Source organism: Mauremys mutica, chromosome 5 (assembly GCF_020497125.1).
Source record: "Mauremys mutica isolate MM-2020 ecotype Southern chromosome 5, ASM2049712v1, whole genome shotgun sequence".
Classification (NCBI taxonomy): Eukaryota; Metazoa; Chordata; order Testudines; family Geoemydidae; genus Mauremys; species Mauremys mutica.
The window spans coordinates 111,155,806-111,177,941 of NC_059076.1; the positions used below are offsets into that span (position 1 = coordinate 111,155,806).

The following is a 22,136-nucleotide window of genomic DNA, read 5'->3' on the forward strand; positions in this document are numbered from 1 at the left end:
TTGGGAGAGTGTAGGGCAATGTGTGTCCTGTGTAGTCCTGTTCCTAGCCCTGCAACTTGCCTCTGGCTCTATAAAAATTGTAAGTTAGGACACTTACTAAAGGTCTTTCTTCCCAAATGTGGCCCGGGTTACACAGATGAAAGCTCTATTGGAGAAGTTACCATCATCATTAAATGTGTATGATGATAACACCTAAAAGCCACAACTAGGTTGGGCCCCATTGTGATTGGCACTGTACAGACATATAATAAACGATAGTCCCTATCCCGAATAGCTTACAGTCCAGGAGGCAAAATGCAAGTGGATGGAACAAATGAGCCAGGATAAGATGGGGAGATGGGGTAACAAATAAATACAGTAAGATGTGCAAATTCTTAGCTAGTCATGTGACTTATACTTGCTCTGTTATATACAGTTGTGTTTGGTCTAGCGAAAGCAATTATCTCTTATGTTAAACAAATATTAAACATTTTTATCAAAATTACATTGAAGAGATGCACAGTGACCAAAATCTCCAGGCCTAGAATCATTAATTAACTCTAATAGTTGTCGTTAGCTTTGAATGAACAGGCATTTAGGATTTGTATGGTTTTCATAAAATATTAGTATAGCCTATTAGTGTTATATTAAAATATAATGTATAGTGTAATTATTTAGTTTCCTCTACAGAGTTTATTTTCACAGACTCGGGGCAAGACTCAGGTCTGATTCACCATTACATTTCTGCCTCTGTACACTATATTTTCCAGTGCAAGGGGGCCATAAATCAAGCAGAAATAGCTATTAAGGAATTCCTCTAGCATAGTTATTCTGTGTCTCAGCTGCCTCCAATCTCTAGTGCAGTGGCCCCCAACCTTTTCAGTGTAGCCACCAGACAAGCAGCTGCCAAAATGCCGCCAAGAAGTAGCATCATCAAGAGGTGTCGCTGCCGAAAATCAGCGGCATTTCAGCGGCTGTGCTTCTTGACTTTGCCACTTCTCAGCGGCATTTCGGCGGCTGCTTTTCCGGCGGCCAGTAATCAGGCACACATAGATGCCACAGCGGACGCCATGGCCTCTGCTCTAGTGTATGGACATGACTGGAGTAAGGAGTGGGTACTTCTCTGCACCAATCATCTCCAGTTGCCTCAATGGCTCCTTATAGTCACAGGTAGATAGATGCACATAAGGGAAGAGCTGAGGCTGCTCTAGGGAGATGTAAAGATGGCATAACGACATTACTTACACACTTAGTGCAGTTTGGGAACCACTAGGAATCAGGCCCATAGAGTGCAATTAGAAAAGTTCAATAAAAACAGCAGAATGGGGAAATAATATATAATTGTCTTATGAGACAAGCAAAAGCAGAAATCTCTTTTACAGTCATTGCAACCACCGCACACATGTACCAGTTTTCCCAGATCATCCTCAATACTCCCATTTGATGTGGAAGAGTTGAAAGATTTGTCAAGAAAAAAAATTAAATATTTCTATTGTGCATTTAACTTCAAAAAGAGATGTGAAAAATCAAGGACCAATTGTTAGCAGTTCAGCTACATGGAAAGGTGTGTTAAAAAAGAGAGTTCAGAGAAAATCCGGTGTGTAGGGAAGAAAAAGGGTAGATACTTCTGATGCTGATGAGAAATAACTTCTTTAAGTTTTATTAACTTTATTAATTTCTCACAGTTACACAGGTGCAACTCCACAGATTTCAGTGGAGCTATATGTGTATAACAGTAAAACCATGTTGTCTTCTCTTAATATATTTTCTAAAATTAGAGCAGGGAATGGAAATGGAAATCTAAGTATGGTGATTGTACATTCAATCTTTTTTTTGTTATGTATAATAATCCTTGTTCCTACAGCATGTATTTTCTGTACATAAACATTGCTGAGCAATCTTGGAGAAGTGACTAACATACATATTTATACTGCAAGCCTTCTGTCTGTTTTCAGATACAAAAAAAACCATATGACATTACATATTTTACCTATCCTATTTCTCTGGGAGATAAAGAAGTGTTTGTGCTATATCCCCAACTGGTGTAAATTTACATAGCCTTATGAAGTCAATGGAGCAATGCTGATTTACAGTAATTAAGGATCTGGCCCTCTAGGTCTATTCCCCTCTTTAGGGTCTTGGAGCTTGGCCAAAAAATGGGAGTCTAAGCCCTGGTCTACACTAGGACTTTAATTCGAATTTATCAGCGTTAATTCGAACTAACCGCTCAACCGTCCACACCAGGAAGCCATTTAATTCGAACTAGAGGGCTCTTTAGTTCGAATTTGGTACTCCACCCCGGCAGGTGGAGTAACGCTAAATTCGCACTTGCTAGCTCGAATTAGGCTTGGTGTGGATGCTAATCGAACTTAGCAGCTCTGGGAGCTATCCCACAGTTCACCACTCTGTTGACGCTCTGGACAGCATTCCGAGCTTGGATTCTCTGGCCAGCCACACAGGAAATGACCCGCGAAAATTTGAATTCATTTTCCTGTCTGGGCGGTTTGAATCTGACGTTCTGGTTGCACATCGGGGCGAGCTCCGCAGCACCTGCAACGATGCAGAGCTCTCCAGCAGAGGAGTCCGGGCAATCCCAGAATAGAAAGAGGTCCCCAGCATGGACTGACCGGGAAGTCCAGGATCTGATCGCTGTGTGGGGCGAGGAGTCTGTGCTCTCGGAGCTGCGCTCCAACAAGCGGAACGCGAAGACCTTCGAGAAGGTCTCTAAAGCCATGAAAGACAAAGGATACAGCCGGGATGCGATGCAGTGCCGCGTGAAAGTGAAGGACCTAAGACAAGGGTATCAAAAAGTCAGAGCGGCAAACGGATGCTCCGGAGCCCAGCCCCAGACATGCCGCTTCTACGAGGCACTGCATGCCATTCTAGGTGGGTCTGCCACCAGTGCCCCACCAGTGACGGTGGACTCCGAGGACGGAATAGTGTACCGGGACAGTTCCCCCTCCCTGTTCGCCGATGGGGAAGATGAGGAAGGGTCTGTTGAGGACGGCGCAGGCGACATTGAACCCACTCCCGCTTTCCCTGACAGCCAGGATCTCTTCATCACCCTCACAGAGATCCCCTACCAACCGTCCCCGCCCGTTAACCCGGACTCGGAATCAGGGGAAGGATCAGGCGGTAAGTGCTACAAACAGGGATACATTTATTTTTTTAAGAAACAGGGATATATATAAAAAATAGAAATACTATATAACAATTTTTAAATATGAAACTAGACAAACAGCAGGTCTACACAAACAGCAATGGAGCAATAGTCCTCTGGGGATAGTTCAAAAAAGCTCTCAGAGAGCAGCTGGAAAAGCCTCAGCAAGAGGTTTCTTGGGAGAGGTGCTTTATTGGGTGCTCCGTTGAAGCACACTCTTCCGCGCCAGGCCATCCTCAGGTACAGGGGGACCATCGCCTCGACGAGCATGGCAGCGTATGGTCCTGGTCTGTGCAGGGCTTCTGTTAGCATCCGCTCTCTCTGTGTGCGCCTGACACGCCTCAGGGTGATGTCGTTGTGGAAGTGCTGCATCTAATTAGTGGAATTAGTGTACTGTTACTATTGTGCATGGTAGACTTTTACTTTGCATAAGAATGACCCTCGCTTAACAGAGTTTTACTTTGCATAAGAATGACCCTCGCTTAACAGCCACGTGTTGCAGGCCACAGAGGAAACGCATACAGGGGTCTTTCCCGTTCACTGGCGGGAGGTGCCGCATAACGCTCATCTTTTCTGCTTTGCACATTGCCTCCAGCAGGAGAGCACAGCTAAGCAGTAACTGATAAGCACTCTGTACTGTAAGGCTTACCAGGACTTTGTGCAAGAGGGATGCAGCTGTCTCTCCTCGCTTGTGCACTATCCAGTGCAATCGCGCCGCCAATGAGAGCGTATTCCGAAATCTCGGACTAGTTCCGAGATCTCCTGAGACTTGGTTCCCTGTTTGGTCTTCTTAACTGAAACTGACTAGACTGTGTTTACTGTTGGAAAACATGTATTTGTTCAAGGAAATCACCTACTTTTTCGCATCACACAGCTTCGGGTCCTTCCCGGACTGCCCCGCCATCCCCCTCGCAGAGGCTGGCTCAGATTAGACGCCGAAAGAAAAAGACAAGGGACGACATGTTCCAGGAACTGATGGCCAGCTCCAGAGCGGAGGCGGCAGAGCAGAGACAGTCGAGGGAGAGCCTGTGTCAGCAGCATCGCACACACATGGAACGGGAGGATAGGTGGCGGCAGGAAGACCAGCAGGCGACTCAAACGCTGCTTGGTCTAATGAGGGAGCAAACGGACACGCTCCGGCGCCTTGTAGATGTTCTGCAAGACCGCAGTCAGGAGGAGAGAGCCCCCCTGCAGTGCATCTGCAACCGCCCTCCAACGCCAAGAAGTCCTGTCCCCCCCTCACCCAAAGTGACAAGACGGAGGGGCGGTAGGGGCCGTGAGAACTGTCCCTGCACCGCAGCACACCGATAATGTTCGAGACAACTGTCGCGCTGTAAATTTGTACAAGCTCTTTCCTTAAAGCATCAACCAGTCCCAACTCCAAGTTTAAACCCCCCACTGTGTACTACATTATTAAAAGCGGTTTTGTGTTACTGACTGTTTCCGTCATGTTTCTGGTGTCAGAAGACTTTCTGTTGTTCTGTAGGGGGGGGGGGGTTGTAATTTCACTGCATAGCCCACAGTGCCATGCTACAGACTTGGCTGCAGGGTCAACTGCAGGGCACACACAGACTGCAGTCACTAGGCACCAGGGACAGTCTGTGTGGTGTATGCTGCCCCGGGTCTTTCCTTGATGTGTATGCTTGTGCAGGGTCCTGGTGCCTGACATCCCAGAATGTAAAGGCAGGCTTCCCTTCACATGCACTTGGACCGTAGTCACGATCCTCCCCGGTGCCCTGAGCCCCAAAAAGAGACCTCATCCAGGGGCAGATACTCACCCTTCCCCCACACCCCTCACCCCTTCCAACGCCCAAACCCACAGCCGTCATGTTAACCCCTATCCAAAGACGGCACCCCTCGCCCCTTCCTGCAAACCCACCCATCAGTGCACACCTTAACCAGCACAGAGTGCTTCCATGTTTCAACGAAGAAAGAGAAATGCAAAGTCAACGAAAGATTTATTATTAATTACTAAAACATGTCCTTAGTTTTAAAACGTCCTTCGGAACTGGGGGAAACTTGGTTTATGATCAGGCTCTCTTAAAATCAAGTGGACAGTCACAGGTTACCCTGCTCTGCGAGGAAACTCGCTTTCAAAGCCTCCCTGATGCATATCGCTTCCCGCTGGGATATTCTCTCAGCACGGGTGTCTGGCTGATCGTAAACAGCAGCCAGGCGATTTGCCTCAACCTCCCAAGCGGCCAAAAAGGTCTCGCCCTTGCTCTCACAGAGATTGTGGAGCACACAGCAAGCAGCAATCACTACGGGGATATTCTTTTCGCTGATGTCCGAGCGAGTCAGTAAGGTCCGCCATCTCCCCTTGAGACGTCCGAAAGCACACTCCACCACCATTCTGCACTTGCTCAGCCGGTAGTTGAAGAGTTCCTTGTCTCTGTCCAAGGCGCCTGTATAGGGCTTCATGAGCCAGGGCATTAGCGGGTAGGCCGGGTCCCCGAGGATCACTGTAGGCATCTGCACATCCCCAACCGTTATTTTGTGGTCCGGGAAGAAAGTGCCTGCCTGGAGGCGTCTAAACAGACCAGAGTTCCTGAACACACGCGCGTCATGAACCTTGCCCGCCCACCCGACGTTGATGTTGGTAAAACGTCCCCTATGGTCCACCACAGCTTGCAGCACCATTGAAAAGTAGCCCTTTCGGTTAATGTACTCGCTGGCCTGGTGGGCTGGTGCCAGGATAGGGATGTGAGTCCCATCTATAGCCCCACCGCAGTTTGGGAATCCCATCGCGGCGAAGCCATCTATGATGACCTGGACATTTCCGAGAGTCACTACCTTTGAGAACAGTTGCTCAACGATTGCGTGGGCTACTTGAATGACAGCAATCCCCACGGTAGATTTGCCCACGCCAAAGTGGTTCGCTACTGACCGGTAGCTGTCTGGCGTGGCAAGTTTCCAGAGGGCTATGGCCACTCGCTTCTGCACACTCAGGGCTGCTCGCATCCTTGTGTCCTGGCGCTTCAGGGCAGGGGACAGCAAGTCACACAGTTCAAGGAAAGTGCCCTTACGCATCCTGAAGTTTCGCAGCCACTCTGTGTCATCCCAGACCTGCAGCACTATGCGGTCCCACCAGTCTGTGCTTGTTTCCCGGGCCCAGAATCGCCGTTCCACACCATGAACTTGACCCATTGCCACCATGATCTCCACTGCCCGGCGTACCCTGCTTTCTGAGAGGTCTGCGCCACTCTCCTCACCGTGCTGCCGGAGCCTCCTCGCCCGGTTTCTCAGCATCTGACTGTGGAAGAGGTGGACGATAACGTGCGAGGAGTTGACAACGGCCATAAGTGCAGCGATGATCGCAGCGGGCTCCATGCTCGCAGTGCTGTGGCGTCCGCGCTGTAACCGACCAGACAAGGGCGCGAACAGATTTCCCGCCGGCGCTTTCAAGGAAGACAGGGAGGGCGGGATTGACGGTTCAATGACGACACATTTTTTCCCCCAGCATGCATTGGGGGGAAATCCCACAATTCCAATGGGCAGCGGGGAGTGCGGGAACTGTGGGATAGCTTCCCACAGTGCACCGCTTCCAAAGTCGAAGCTGGCCCCGTGAATGTGGACTCAGAAGTTCGAATTTGTGTATTTAGTATGGATACACAAATTCGACTTCATAAGGTCGAATCCACAAATTCGACTTAAGTAGATTCGAAATAGTCCTGTAGTGTAGACAAGCCCTAAGAAAAGTATGAGCTTCTTGTAATACCTCAATGTGCCTTGTGTTAGGCCTTGCCTACGCTATGGGGGTAAGTCGACCTAAGTTACACAACTCCAGCAACATGAATAACGTAGCTTAGGTTGACTTACTGCGGTGTCTACACCATGCTGGGTCGTCAGGAGACACTCTCCCATCGACTTACCTTACACTTCTCGTTCCGGTGGAGTACTGGAGTCGACAGGAGAGTGAACTCCGGTCGATTTAGTGGGTCTTCACTAGACCCGCTAAATTGATCCCCAGTGCATCGGTTGCCGCAGCATCAATCCCCGGTAAGTGTAGACATGCCCTTAGACTATAACCAGAGTTCAGCATTCTCCAGGTCCCCAAATCTCACCCGCCGCCCTTTCCATCACACAAACTCAGTAAGTCAGGGTATATAAGTTTGGATTTGTGCTTTTGTGTTCATCCCTTTCACAATGGAGAATTAATTTTCACAGATTATATGTTTTAGTGCTTTTGAAGAAAATACATGAGGAAAAAATTGTTGATGAATAAGCCGACAAAAGATGGAATGCACGTGATGCTTCTTTGGGAGGGACAAAGAGAAGCTAGTATAACTAAGTGGTCATAGTTAAAGTCTGGGGCAGCAAATCTGAAGGGGTGGCACTCCGACTTTCCCCTCACCCCCTTCTTCAGCGGCAGTTCGGCGGCAGCTTTTTCATTTCTTCTTCTTTGGCAGCAGTTCGGTGGCAGCTCTTTCATTTTTCTTTCTTCGGTGGCACTGCTGCGCCCATTTTTTTTTCTTTCTTTGCTTCGCTGCTTGGGGAGGCAAAAAAGGTAGAGCATCACTAGTGTGAGCATCACTAGTGTGAGTCTGTATCACTAACGCTCCCTTACATGCATCCTGCTCTGCTACTGTGGATAGGGAAGAGGCTCTCTATGCAACCTTCCTCCTGCTTTCTACACCCAGGCAGCAGGATCTGACTCAAATGAGGATACAAAAGAGGATTCTTACAATGCTACAGGGTGGGCTGGCCCTTTAGGGGCAGATGGGTTCAACCCCTCTTATTCCTAGTTATCTGCCTCCTAGGTGATGGGTTTTGGCATGGGCCTGTGACTGGGTCAAGTGATCTGGCATTATATGATGGCATGGGTTTTGGCATGGGCTTGTGATTGGTTCAGGTGACCTCTCATCATGTGATGGTAGCCTGTGGATGGGGAGTCCTAAAAGAAGAAGCCTGCTCTGTCAGCAAGGGGGAGATTTGTTTCTAGGAAAGCCCAGGGAGAGGCCTCTCTGGAGACACCTAGAGTGGGCCTGGCAGAGTACCCCTGCTCAAAGGGACCTGGGGAACTGAGATCTGGGGTTCTGATACAAATGTACAAAGGAGAGATACCTTCAGGGAGCAAGAAGGCATCCAGAGGGGAATGAGGGTCAGGGATGGTGTCTCTAGCCTCTGTTTGCCAGAAGCTGGGAATGGGTGACAGGGGCTTGATCACTTGATGATTACCTCTTCTGTTCATTCCCTCTGGGACACCTGGCATTGGCCACTGTTGGAAGACAGGATACTGGGCTAAATGGACATTTGGTCTGACCCAGTATGGCCATTTTTATGTTCTTATGAGATAAACCAGTCCTTGGGAGAAGCGAAGACAAAAATTTCACTGCAAGTATAATAATATAATTAGAGATTATCAAACTCTTCTTAATTTTCTTAACTTTTGAAAAGTTAATGTGGCAAAGTTACAGCGTTTTTAATTTTTCCTTTTGCCCTTTTGTAACTCCAAAGATGGAAAAAATTTGAAATCTTACAGAATAGAAACAGGAAAAATTAAAATAAAAGAGAAAAAAGAAGAAAAAAGTATTCCATAGATGTCATTTTTTTGTCCAGTTAGGAAAAGTTTAAAAAAACAAAAATCTAAAGTTTTGAAATAACCATGTTTCAAAAAAGGTTTCTTTAAAAAAGAAACAAAAAGATTTTAACTCAAAATAAATTTTTTTTATTCAGAAATCTCCCATTTAAAATTTTAGTAAAAAATATTTTACCATAGAAATTAGTTTCCAAAGAAAGTTTATTTTTCAATGTTTTGGTTGAAATTTTTTGACAAAAGTATTGCTGAGTCATTTGAACAACTGGGATGAGGGTTATAATTTCCTGTGCCATTTGCCATATTGTCCGGATGAACTGAGATATTGGACTTGACAGATCATTAATCCATTCTGATATAGCAATACTTATGCTCCTATGGTCACTGAAAATTAAATTGGTTCCCTATATTAACTTATTAGCCATTGGTATAGAATATCAGCATTGAAGGGCAGGTTCTAATAAGGACTTGATCTTGAAGACCAAGTACTTATATTCATCAAAATCCACAGCAGTAAATCTAGCTAAAGTTTAGCTTTATAGCTATTATTATTTATATTTCAATTGCAACCAAAGGCCACAATTGAAATTGGGGTCTCGTACTGCTAGGTGCTATTCAATCACATAGGTATTCACTATCCCTATCCCAAAGAGCTTACAACCTAATTGAAGAAACTACACAGCAATAAGTGTGACAAATGTTAGGAAGGAAGGAAGGGGAAAGGGAGAGCAAACATAGCAGTAATGTGATATGTTTACATAATCAGGTGAGAACAGCATGGGCATAGGAAAAAAGGGAGGAAATGGGAAGGAAGAAATTAAGTGAAAAGGAGGAAAGGGGACAGAAGGAAAAAGGGGGAGAGGCGGGAGGGAAGGAAGGAAGGAAGCTGGAAAGGATCATGTAGGGCAAGGAGAATGAAGCTGTCAGTGGAGAGCCATGAGAGAAAGAAGGGGGTGGGATGAGGCCAGAGTAAAGGGCCAGTCACCAGAGACAAGAGAATGTCCAGAGTTCAGCTTGTAGAATGTAGTCTGCAGACTTCTGTGGAGACCATGCTATTGTCCCTAGTTATTTGTTGGGGGGAAAAATAATATCCCATCACTGTAGTATCTGAACACTTGTGTGCCTGTGGTGTTGATGAATCTGTCATTCCTTACTGCTGAACACTGAGAGCCACATTTTCGAGGTATTTTAGGCACCTAACTCCCATTGATTTTAATGGGAGGAGCCTAAATACTTTTAAAAATCTGGCCCTAAGAGCCTTATCATGTGATATTAAAAGGTTAAAAAAGGGCATGTCTTGAGAAGAGAAGATTGTGGGGGCTGATTATAGTCTTCCAATGTATTAGGTGCTGTTATAAATTCTTCTCCATGTCCACTGAAGGTAGGACAAGAAGTAATCAGCTTGCTCTGCAACAGGAGAAATTTAGGTTAGATATTAGGAAAAAATTTCTAACTATAAGGATAGTTAAGCACTGCAACAAGCTTCCAAGGGAGGTTGTGGAATCCCTATCACTGGAGGTTTTTAAGAACAGGTTAGATAAACATCTGTCAGGGATGGTCTAGGTGTACTTGGTGATCCCTCAGTGCAGGGGACTGGACAAGATGACCTCTCAAGATCCTTTCCAGCCCTACATTTCTGTGATTCTATGGTGCGCTGAATACCTCCTACAAGAATGTAATGGTATTCAGCATATTAAAAGTGGCACTCAGCACTTTGCAGGACCAGTCCTTACTGTAGCTTTTCATTAGCATTTAGAATTGAGAGTTTTAAAGTTACACTGCCAAGGGATAAGGAGGGAATAGAAAATAGTTATTTAGGTGAGATAGTATCTTATCATGAGTTGTTAGTGTACAAAAGTTCATATTGGAACTACTTGTCCTAAGATGGGGTTGCTAGGTCATGATTGCCTTACAGAGTATATGTGGCAGTAATAAATTGTTACACTAATGGAAATTAGAACCAGACACTCTTGAAAAAAGTCCATTATAGAACACATTACTTCTGTCTTGTCTCTCAGCATTATTATTTAAAGATTACACTGAGGAGAAAACAGAGGTCGGATCTGCCCCACCATTATTTGTACTTACCTACAGTAAATCTGTATTGCTTATCTAGTGCAAGTTTCTAAAACAGATTCTATCCATGTGAACCAAGTTTTAGGAGAGTTGAAGAATTAGACTTGTATCGGATCTATTTAAGAATAAGTTAAAGTACCTTGGATATCCAAGTATACAACAAAAGAAGGCCAAATTCTGCCCTTGAGTATGCTCCCACAGGGTTCCAGTTGACTTATATGATATGCCTGCATGCACAAGGACAGAAACTGGCCTTTACATGGCGGATGGATTGCATAGTCCCATTGACTGTTTGAGTATTGTCCCTTGCACATTTTTGATTGTCACGTGTCACTATTATAGAAAAAGAGCATTCCAGCAAGAGGCAACCTTTAGCAATGCCATTTCTGATTTGTCTTTGTCAATGTTTCATATAGAGCACATTTAAAAGGTGTTACCCTGTCTTCTCATTTAAGTGGATGCTAGAAAGAGATTTCCCTGCCAATATGAGATAGAATGATATTCCATATACAATTAGTTGAACAAGGTGTTTGAATCCAGTCTGTCACAGTGATAAATTATAATGCTATTCCTGTAGTCATCTTGATCACTTCAGCCTGTGAGACTGTAACTTCACTTGTACTGCAACTAAACCCCAGCTCGCTATTCTCAAATCTGAAGTTTGTATTCAAGCAGCATTTTGGACTCCATTATGGTATTTGCACACAGTTATAGAATGTAATGTTTTATGTTAATGCCAGCTCCTAGAAGGATGTGTGTACAATAAAACCATTAAAGGTACAGCAAAAATGCTGTCTGGGGATATTGCAGACCTCACACTTCATCACCACTCAGAGTGTACAATATAATAATCAAGTTGACGCTAATTATCTTTTCATGTAAACCACTGGATCTTTAACCTTGATGGTGATATATTTTCAGTATCAGTTTCAGCTAAATGCAGGCTCCCCAGGTAATAGCAATACACATCAGACAGAAATATAAACTAATAAAATCTAGTTCTGAATAATTATATGCAATTAACATTACTAAAGATGTTAAAAAAGCTGTTAGTTTTGTGACATTGCGTACCAGAGGAGATTAGAGTTTCAAACAAGCAAACAAAAAATCCCTCACTCTTAAATGAAAGATGCTGTGTATTGTTATTAGAGTAAGAACCAGAGACTCCAACTAATATCAGGGCTAAGTGTTATATAGTACCTTGCCCCAAAGAGCTTCTAAGCCAGGGATTGGCAACCTTTCAGAAGTGGTGTGCCGAGTCTTCATTTATTCACTCTAATTTAAGGTTTCGCGTGCCAGTAATACATTTTAACATTTTTAGAAGGTCTCTTTCTATAAGTCTATAATACATAACTAAACTATTGTTGTATGTAAAGTAAATAAGGTTTTTAAAATGTTTAAGAAACTTCATTTAAAATTAAATTAAAATGCAGAGCCTCTCGGACTGGTGGCCAGAACCCAGGCAGTGTGAGTGCCACTGAAAATCAGCTCGCACGCCACCTTTGGCACACGTGCCATAGGTTGCCTACCCCTGTTCTAAGCTAAATAGACAAGACAGACAAAGTGTTACATGAACACATCTGTCCACAAATGAAGTTTGAGTATGCAAAAATATCCATCTAATTCTGTCTCTAATTAAATCATGCTCGCATGCTTTCATCTGGTTGTATCTATACAATCAGAGGGTATCACATCTTTGTAGAAAACTCTTAAGTGCCTGATCTTAATAAGTGACTACAATGGGAGCTGAATGATAGATGTGCTGCATCAGTCAGGATCAAGACCCAAATTCTTGATAATTTTTAAATTGCAATTTACAAAATTTACTATTTGAGATTATATTTTATCTTGAATATAAATTATATCTAATCCTATTTTATTACATATAGCATCATTCCTACAAACTGTTTCAAAATATTGAACAAAGTAAGGATCAGATATTATGAAGACTTATGCATGTGAGTAGTCCCACTGAACCCAATTAACTGAAGTCAGTTAATTAAGGGGCCAGTTCTACAAACCTTACTCCTATAGATGAACCAGTGATATAGTTAAAGGCAGTGGTCCTAGGATCATAAAGATTTTCCCTTTTCTCCCACACTCAACATTACTATTCTTTGTGACAATACCCAGTTATTTTCAGTTTCTTTCAACTCACACAGCTGGAAGGATACTTTTATGTTAAGGCCAGGGAATGTGTGTTCTGTTCACAGTGCAGTCTCAGACTTCCTGTGTCACCTAAGGGTGAGATGCTAACTTCTGTTGCCTCACTGATAAACCATGTTCCAATTTATCTACTGTACTGGGGTGCTGTGGGATTTAATTTGTAAAGCACATTGAAGTCCTCAAATGGAAAGGTCTTTAAAAGTACAAAGTTTTTCTTTAATTTTCTTCAGCCTGCGGATGAATGATAGCATGGAAAAGAAGTAGTGGGCAAGTACTGTGTGAGCAGTTTTCGGGGAGCTGGAGGGAACTATGCGGTTCCAAAAAGTAATGCACATAAGGTATGGGAGAATTGGAGCAGACTTTCAAGTTGATACAAAAGAAGGGAGGCATTGCAGTTCAGGGATGGGTAGCGGGTGAGGGGAGAAAGACTAATAAAGAAATAGAGACAGACATGTTTGGCTTTTTGCTCTGTGTTAAGACACAAGAGTTAAGCATTCTTTGGTAACCTGCTTAGAGTCCAGTCCTGCTTGCACTGAAGTAAGTGGTAATGCTCTTATTCATTTCAATGGGATCAGGATCAGGCTCTAAATACAGTCGAACCCATTTATCTCGACCTCGGTTAACTTGCCAACCCTATTAAGTCGACGTTTTACAAGTGGAACCGCCAAACTCCCTCTTTGTCTTATGGGTTTCTCATCCCTTATGTCGATTCCCCGAACCCTAATATCTCGAGCCCGGCTCCTCGCGTCCCCAGCCGCCCGCTCCCCGGCTCTCCAGCCGCCCGCTCCCCGCGTCCCCAGCCGCCCGCTCCCCGGCTCTCCAGCCGCCCGCTCCCCGCGTCCCCAGCCGCCCGCTCCCCGCGTCCCCAGCCGCCCGGCTCCCCGCGTCCCCGACCCACCGTGTCCCCAGCCGCCCGGCCCCGCATACCCAGTCCCTGCCCGGCCCCGCCCGGCCCCGCATACCTGGTCCCCGCTTCGCCTGCCGCCCGCCCACCCGGCTCCGCTTCGCCGCCGCCCACCCGTCCGCCCGGCTCCGCTTCGCCGCCCGCCCGCCCCGGCATACCCGGTCCCTGCCCGTCCCCGCCCGCCCGCTCGGCCCCGCATACCTGGTCCCCGCTTCGCCTGCCGCCCGCCCGCCCGGCTCCGCTTCGCCGGTCCCCGCTTCGCCGCCCGCCCGTCCGCCCGGCCCACTTCGCCGCCCGCCCGCCCGGCCCCGCATACCCGGTCCCTGCCCGTCCCCGCCCGCCCGGCCCCGCATACCCGGTCCCTGCCCGTCCCCGCATACCTGGTCCCCGCTTCGCCTGCCGCCCGCCCGCCCGGCTCCGCTTCGCCGGTCCCCGCTTCGCCGCCCGCCCGTCCGCCCGGCTCCGCTTCGCCGCCCGCCCGGCCCCGCATACCCGGTCCCTGCCCGTCCCCGCCCGCCCGCCCGGCCCCGCATACCCGGTCCCTGCCCGGCCCGCCCGCCGCCCGTCCCCGCATACCCGGTCCCTGCCCGTCCGCCCGCCGCCCGGCCCCGCATACCTGGTCCCCGCTGCGCCTGCCGCCCGCCCGCCCGGCACTGCGTCCCCGGTCCCCGCTTCGCCTGCCGCCCGCCCGCCCGCCCCGCTTACCCGGTCCCCGCTTCGCCTGCCGCCCGGCCCGCTTACCCGGTCCCGCTTCGCCTGCCGCCCGGCCCGCTTACCGGGTCCCGCTTCTTTGGCTGCCCGGCTCCGGGTCCCCGTCCCGCTTCGCCGGATCCAGCCACGTGCAGGCACCGCGATAAGGGGGCAGGGAGGGGGTGTTGGAGAGAGGGCAGGGGAGTTCAGGGGTGGGAGGGTGGATAGGGGTTTATCTCGATCATCGGTTATCTGGACTATTTTTGGCAAACCCCTAGGCCGGCGACATAACAGGGTTCAACTGTACTATATTCTAGAGATGGTTTTCACTCTTGAATTGTGGAAAAATCTCTCGCAAAAGGTACAGGTTTTATTTCTATCTTTTGGTTCTTTCTTATAGCCTCTCATGTCCTTTATAACAACATTCTCCTTTCTTCTCATCCTGGATTCTCAGCTGACTATTCAGTGAGACATTTTCTAATCGACATAAAATATTTTGATGAAGTAATAAAATATTGGAATTTTTTTTTCTTTTGCCACATCCTTTCATAGTTCCTTTTATTTTATTTCAACTGTTTGAGATTTATACCCCACACAGGACAAGTATGAATAAGAAAGCCGATGTGAAAGGGACAGCTTTTGCAAATGGTAAAGTTCCATTCCTCCATCATTGCTGTAAAGTGTCAGATAGTGTGTTGAATGGACTTTCTTACAAGGATAATCAGAACAAAGATCCACAGAGTATAATTCACAGAGCAATGTGAACTTTTGTTAAAAATAGTTTGCCCTTTCAATTTAAGTTTCGTTTGGGCTCTTTCAGTACTTTATGGAGATTAGTTCTAGTGGCACTCTTCCACATAGTTCTGAATTAATCAACTAAATCAATTTCTTTCACTTGGCTGAAAAGCAGCTTAATCATCATTTTTGCACTAGTTTTTCCCCCCTATTCTCAGCTCTTCTCCTCCTCATAACTTATACCAACACCTACTGAATTTATAAAGCCCAACAGATTCAAAGAGAACTGGAAAATAATTGACATGCAGTGTCCATATGGTGCTGCAATGTTTCAGTCATGACATTGCAGCTCTGCATCAGTACATGACGATGCTTGCTCACAAATCGCACAAACCAATGTCAGAATGTCAGCATGTGTCTATCTGTGACTCTCATATACTCCATTTAACACTATCACCCTCTCCCACTCTTCCTTTCCTCTCACACCTACCTGGTTGATGAGCGAGAGGGACTGTTCCTCCTCTCTCCTCTCCTGTTCCTCACTTCTGCTGCCTTCTGAGAAGGAGGGATTTTTTCCTCCTCACTTTACTACTTTCAGTTGCACATTTTCCATCCAGCTGCTTAGGTGGATGGGAGGGGAAATGGTGCCTCTGGTGAATTTGATCAGCGTTCCCCATCTATTTCAGTGCAACACAGAGAGTGTGTTCCACCTGAGAGGAGCCACATTCAGATCTGTGCACTCTACAAGTCTCTAAGAGCCATATGTGGCTTATAAGGTCCTAGACTGAGCTTCAGCGAGTATCTCTGGGCTAATGTGTTCTGGAAAGCTGACCACTAACCCTTTATCTGGAATGACAGATCCAGTTTTTGCCTGAACTGTGATATTAGAAGAAAGTTCGTTGTTAAACTCTCATCCTATAAGTATCAGATTAAAGATTTTATCCAGCTCCCATTACAGTCATTAGAAAAACATGCGTTGCCTTTATTAGGAGTTGGATTGGGCCCTAAGAAAGCAATTCATTTCTTTTTAATTTGAAGAATCAGAATTAAAAGCATATACACGTGTTGCTCCATTATATTTTGGGATTATAGTAAATTAAAGTTTTCAGTGAAAATGAAAACATACACAGGGGGACAAGACAAAACAAATTAAACATGCACAGCTTCTAAGTAAATGGACATGAACAGGTTCCTGAAACAAAACAAGGTAAACAAAATTGTACAAGGGTTAGTGGCTAAAGCATGTGAGGAGAGATGGAGAGAGCCATTGTGAGGAGCCCTATGTTAAATTATCCAAGGTACAAAGTCCAACTCAGCCAATCATATAAAATTGATTATAAAAGTATGCAAAAGTTGGAGATAAATAGACTGGTACTACCGGTAATTGGATTTTGTAGGTTAACAAGAAGTTGAAAGATTCTAGAAATGGGAAGTAATGTCTCTAGTAGAAATCACTGAAGTGATTTTGGCTTCATTAATTTTATTGGGCTGAGGTTACCACCCTTCTTGACATTGTTTATCTGGGGGGCCACTGAAAGAGCCAGTGGGATGGGTGGACTGGAAGGAGCAAGTTCATCATCATGGCTCCCATTATCCTTATCACTTCTAGGGGCCCCAAGATCCATGATGACACCACTGGGCCTTTATTATCCTGATCCTGAAAGATGTCCTAACCAGACAAAGCCATAGAGAGGGAAGCTTAATGGCATCAGCACCTCCGCCAGCTCCGGCTAGCTCCTTAACAACATCTAAAATGTGACCCTGAGGTGCCTAGTGTTATGCCCTTGTTCATGTGTCATCTTTTCCCCTCTTCTTATTTCTCCTCTTTTCTATCTTTCTCTTTTTGCCTCCTGGCTAAAAAGAACCTGTCTTAGTTGGACAAGACAACTCCCCCTGTTACAACACTGCTGTGAGCCTGTGCCCAGAAAGGCCAGCTGAAAGCAATGCCCTAGACAGCATGACACTGGTAAAAGTTTGCCAGATTTAGGAGTGTCTGATAAGACCATGAACTGTACCTCTAATTTCCCAAGGTTGCAAATGAGAGTGATTGTCAGAGACAGAAGCTGTATTTTCTATCTCTACTATTCTTTTGTCTCCCCTTTTGTGTGGGTTTATCTTGTTTTCTTTTAAAGGAAACAGGATTTGACTTCAATGACCACGGCTCAAGACCATTTAAATGAACTTTCTTTTTTTCCTACAAGGAACAGTTAATACCATCATGAATTCAATTTGAAAAGACTATCAAACAAAGGTTTTCCTCCTATAAAAAACTCAATATGACTAAAGGGAAACAGAATATAGAAAATTGTTCAGACAAAAGGCTTATTTACTTTTTAACTTTCAAATGCTTTAACTTCCTTTTCTATGTGTTTAATAAAAGGTTTAAAAGATTTTTAATCGTGGTTGTTACAGTGGGAATAAGCCAGCGATAATATGGCACAGACACTATTCAGTGTTGTAACAGTAAACAAGGGTCTTCTTAATATTTTATCCCTTGGTGGGCCAAAGACACCCCCTTAACACAAGAGAGATACATTTATAAGTCTAGAAAAGAGAGGACTCAGGGGGCCACATGATCTTTGTCTATAAATATTTTCAAGATAATGGTATTAAAGAAAGAACAGAACTCTCCACGATCTCAGGGAATGTTAGAACAAGGAGAAGTGGCCTTAAGCTAAAGAAAGGAATATTTAGGCTAGACCTTACAGGGAAAGTTTTTAACAAGAACAATTGGTCAGTAGAATGGCTGTGCTTAAGATGCCATTACTGCAGATATCCAATAAGACATTAATGGAAATGATGTAGTGAAGCGCTCAGCAAAATTCAGAGGGTCAGGTTAGGTGACCCAAGTGGTCATTACTGGCTCTACTGCTATACAATTCCATGAAAGTGGATTGTTTTTCAAACAGTATTTCTTTCAACCGGTGTGTTAATACATTAGTTTGTTAAGTGTCAAAGCAAAGTATCAGTTTTAGAGAAAGCATTGACAAATCCTATTATCTATGGTAATTGACTCATATCACAAAAACAAAGCTGCATGGCAGTTGCTAACTTATAACTGAGCTAACATAAAATATAATTCAGGCAAGTTGTTCCAGGGTACATTTGAATCATCTCCTCTGTGACAGCATTATTTGTAACAGTTAACATGTACAGTTGTATGCTGTCAGGAAATGGCAGTTTTCTTCCTGACACTACTGTATAGCCTAACCTAAGGACTGATGTAATTGGAGTTGCTAATATTTACTATGCCTCTTGTGACCTACCAAAAAGAGAGCAGATTGCACATTGAATGAAAAGGGCTTACTCTGGATGTCTTTCTCTATAAACTAAAGAAAAGGGAGAGAAATCAGCGTACAGACTCCTATTTGCTATCACTGAACTCCTATTTGCTATCTAGAATAGATTGTTAGAACTATGAATGCATTCAGTGTTCCCTGTTTTGATTTTTATGAGCCCACATGAAAAATCACATTGTTTATGACCTTCATCTCATCCTCCAATACCTCACATGTCCCCTTTCTTGAGGCTAGGTCCATGAATTCCTAATTTCCCATCACTCCAAATTGTAAGCACACAAATAAATAAAAATTAAATGTACTAATGTCAAAGTTTTTCTTTTCTTTCCTTTCTGTTTAATAAAAATACTTTGTATAGTGCTTTCCATCCAAGGATCTTAAAGATCTTAGCAATGTGGGTCAGTTTTCTTATCCCCATTTTATAGATGGGGAAACTAAGGCACTGAGAAGTTAAGTGAATTGCCAAGGTCAGCCACTGAGTCACTGGCAAAATGAGGAATTGAACACAGATCTCTCAGATCCAAGTTGCCTGCACTAGCCAGTAGATAACACCATCTCTCTTCTATATCTTCTGTCTCCAAAGATCATTTTTATAAAATCACCATTCTATTTTTCTTTTTCTCCCTTGATATCTTTTTCACTTTGCCTTCCTCCTAATCTGCCTGCCCTTTAGCCTACCTTCCAGTCATCTTGTTTTCCTCTCTAACTAACTTGGTTCACACACAAGGAATAATGGGACAGGAGGATCTTCAGGGCTTGATTTTCTTCTTCTGTGCTGGGTTCTTCATAGTTCAATGTCCACATCCTTTATCCTTGAGGTGGAGTCTGAAGAGAATACTACTTCAGTGCTGTGTAGCTGGCTTCCATTCAGCATGAGTGCTGTCTACAGCTGTGAGGTAGCCTATGGCCAAAGGCTACATTGACAGTTCCATAGAAGAAGGACTGCAACAGAGCTTAGTGCTGCTTGTGTCAGTCACCCAGCTCTCTGAAGATACTGACGTTTAGGTGTGGCATAGAAGAGGAAGTTCATTAAAAAGTGGCTTTAAAGTGATAAATTATTAATATTTGTTTTAAAATGCAAGAATCAGATTTTGTTTTTTTGGTATTTTAGTATCTCAGATTTACCTGTATCAGCTTTATCACTTGGATGTATGATCTCATGAACAACTGATTTGTTTGCACTGCAGTAAATGGACAGTTTACTCATACGTCTTGTCTGTGACTTTCCTTAGGAGTGTCCCAGTGGGATTGTTAATGAAGAGACCTTCAAAGAGATTTATTCTCAGTTCTTTCCACAGGGAGGTGAGTACTCTGCAGACATAATTAGCATTGCTAGCATTTACAGAGAACTGCGCTTGTGAATTTCTAAATTGGATTATCAGCCCATTGTTCATATTAATAAACTGGTTGTATAAAGTTCTGTAGAGAATTGTAAGTATCTTAATGGATAGACGTGTTCACAGGCATGTATGACAGTAATCAAAAAGAGGAGGTATTTACAAGGTGTCAGGATATAGTTATGAATACACAATCTGAGTCTTTTTGAAAATCAAGATTCTCTCAGCAGCTCATCTCCTTGTAAACTTTAATATAGCTATGTCTTTGCTACTCTTTGCCTTTCTCCCCCCCAGTAGGAATTTGTGTTGGAGGTAGTTTAAATGGGCCAAATTCAAATCTAGTGTAAGTGGGTGAAATCCCATTAACTTCAGTGGGATTTCTTTCCCTACTCCAGGTCTTTTTTCATCCTTTTTATGTGGTTTCCTGTGATGTTCAGTAATTTCTCAATCTTCCTCATATTTCAGTGATATGAAAGTACATAATCACTTATGACTAAAGTTTCCTTCTTGAACCTCAGATTTTCCTTCAGTGTTTATTCTCCCCCCCTTTTTCCTTCTACTGTTCCCTCCCCACTTCTTTTCTATTCAGTTGTCCCTGTTCATCTCTTCCTATAACACTGAGAGTGGAAGGTTTCCATGGAGCTAACTGGCAATGGCTGTTGCTTTTCATTTTTATGTAAAACCTTAATTAGTAGCAACAAAAACTCCCAATTAGTTTTAATTTAAATAAAAAACTAGAAGGTAAAGGGGTAGTAATCATTGTGGGTTACCACTGTTGAAACCCACAACAACCAGGAACATTCAAAAGGAAGAACAAAACATTTAAGAAGAGTAGAACTGCTATCTATCTGTCTAGTTTTTTATACCAATCAGTATAAAACTGTAGTATCAGTTATAAGTTACCCTGGTTTGTAAAAAGCAACTTTTCCCACTGTAATCCACCATGCTTCAGCAAGTTAAAGCAACAGAAGAAAGAAGAAGAAAGAAACTATGAACTTCCAATCTTCCACATTTTCACCAATAGGCATTCGCCAATCTAGACCAGTATAACAGAACTCACCCTTTTTTACTCCTGCTTCATATAATGTTGGTAAAATACATGAAACAAATGTCACAGCTATATAGGGCTTGTTACTGCAAAGCACTGTGCATTCTCAGTTCCAAATGATTTTAAGAACAGAGAGTGAAATCCTGACCCGGGGCGGCTCTAGCCATTTCGCCGCCCCAAGCACGGCGGCACGCAGCGGGGGGCGCTCTGCCGGTCGCTGGTCCCGCGGCTCCGGTGGACCTCCCGCAGACGTGCCTGCGGAGGGTCCGCTGGTCCCGTTGCTCCGGTGGACCTCCCACAGGCTTGCCTGCGGATGCTCCACCGAAGCCGCGGGACCAGCGGACCCTCCACAGGCAGGCCTGCGGGAGGTCCACCAGAGCCGCCTGCCGCCCTCCTGGCGACCGGCAGAGCGCCCCCCACGGCATGCCGCCCCAAGCACGCGCTTGGCATGCTGGGGCCTGGAGCCGCCCCTGTCCTGACCCCACTGAAGTCAGTGGCAAAGCTCTCACCCATGGCATGTAGGCTTTCCTGAATTTCTACATATTTCTCAAAGGGGCTCCACACATACTAATATCATCTTGATATTTGTCAACATTAAGAGGTATCAAATCCAGTGAATTCATTCATCAATAATAGGAGGTGTTATGGAGAGCTAATAATGTGTTTCTCCTTCTGAATAAGATGCTTGCAGAGGTTTTTATAAAAGTTGTTCAGAATGTTATGATTGTAACTCCACTTTCCACCTCTCATATCTCTGCTCATAATTCTCCTTGAACCAGGAGGAATATAAATTACATTAATTTAAAAAAAATTCAAACATGTAAACAGCTATCACCATAAATTTAGTATATGGTCTGTTGGGATTGTGAGAGAAGATAGCATATAAGGCCTGCTTTTTCTTTTGGTTAGACCAGTTTTACATCAGTGTAACTCTATTGACTCCTATGGAATTATTTATGATTTTCACTAATGTCAATAAGCTCAGAATCTGACCCTTAATGTTTCTGTTTTCTTAGAGTACTTAACATTGAACAGAGGTACAAATGTATGAAGGAGACCACAAGATTCTTTGAGGACATTGTTAATAGTGGCTCAGCTATAAACCACATCCACACCCACAGTTTCCTTAAACTCACTGTTCCCAGTTCTAATATGCTTGATTGTATTCTTCATTAGAGCTACCATATTGTTAACATGTATAAAATT

General features: G+C 44.5%; 1 protein-coding gene across 3 annotated transcripts in view; it reads left to right on the top strand.

Annotated features, from left to right (window-relative positions):
• The window catches only part of KCNIP4 (potassium voltage-gated channel interacting protein 4), a 764,317-nt gene that overhangs the window by 710,843 nt on the left and 31,338 nt on the right, over positions 1 to 22,136 (top strand). For all 3 annotated transcript variants that reach the window (XM_045019171.1, XM_045019170.1, XM_045019172.1), the window contains exon 3: positions 19,778 to 19,847. In XM_045019171.1, the coding sequence (XP_044875106.1) occupies positions 19,778 to 19,847 (70 nt within the window). The remainder of the gene's footprint in view (positions 1 to 19,777; positions 19,848 to 22,136) is intronic.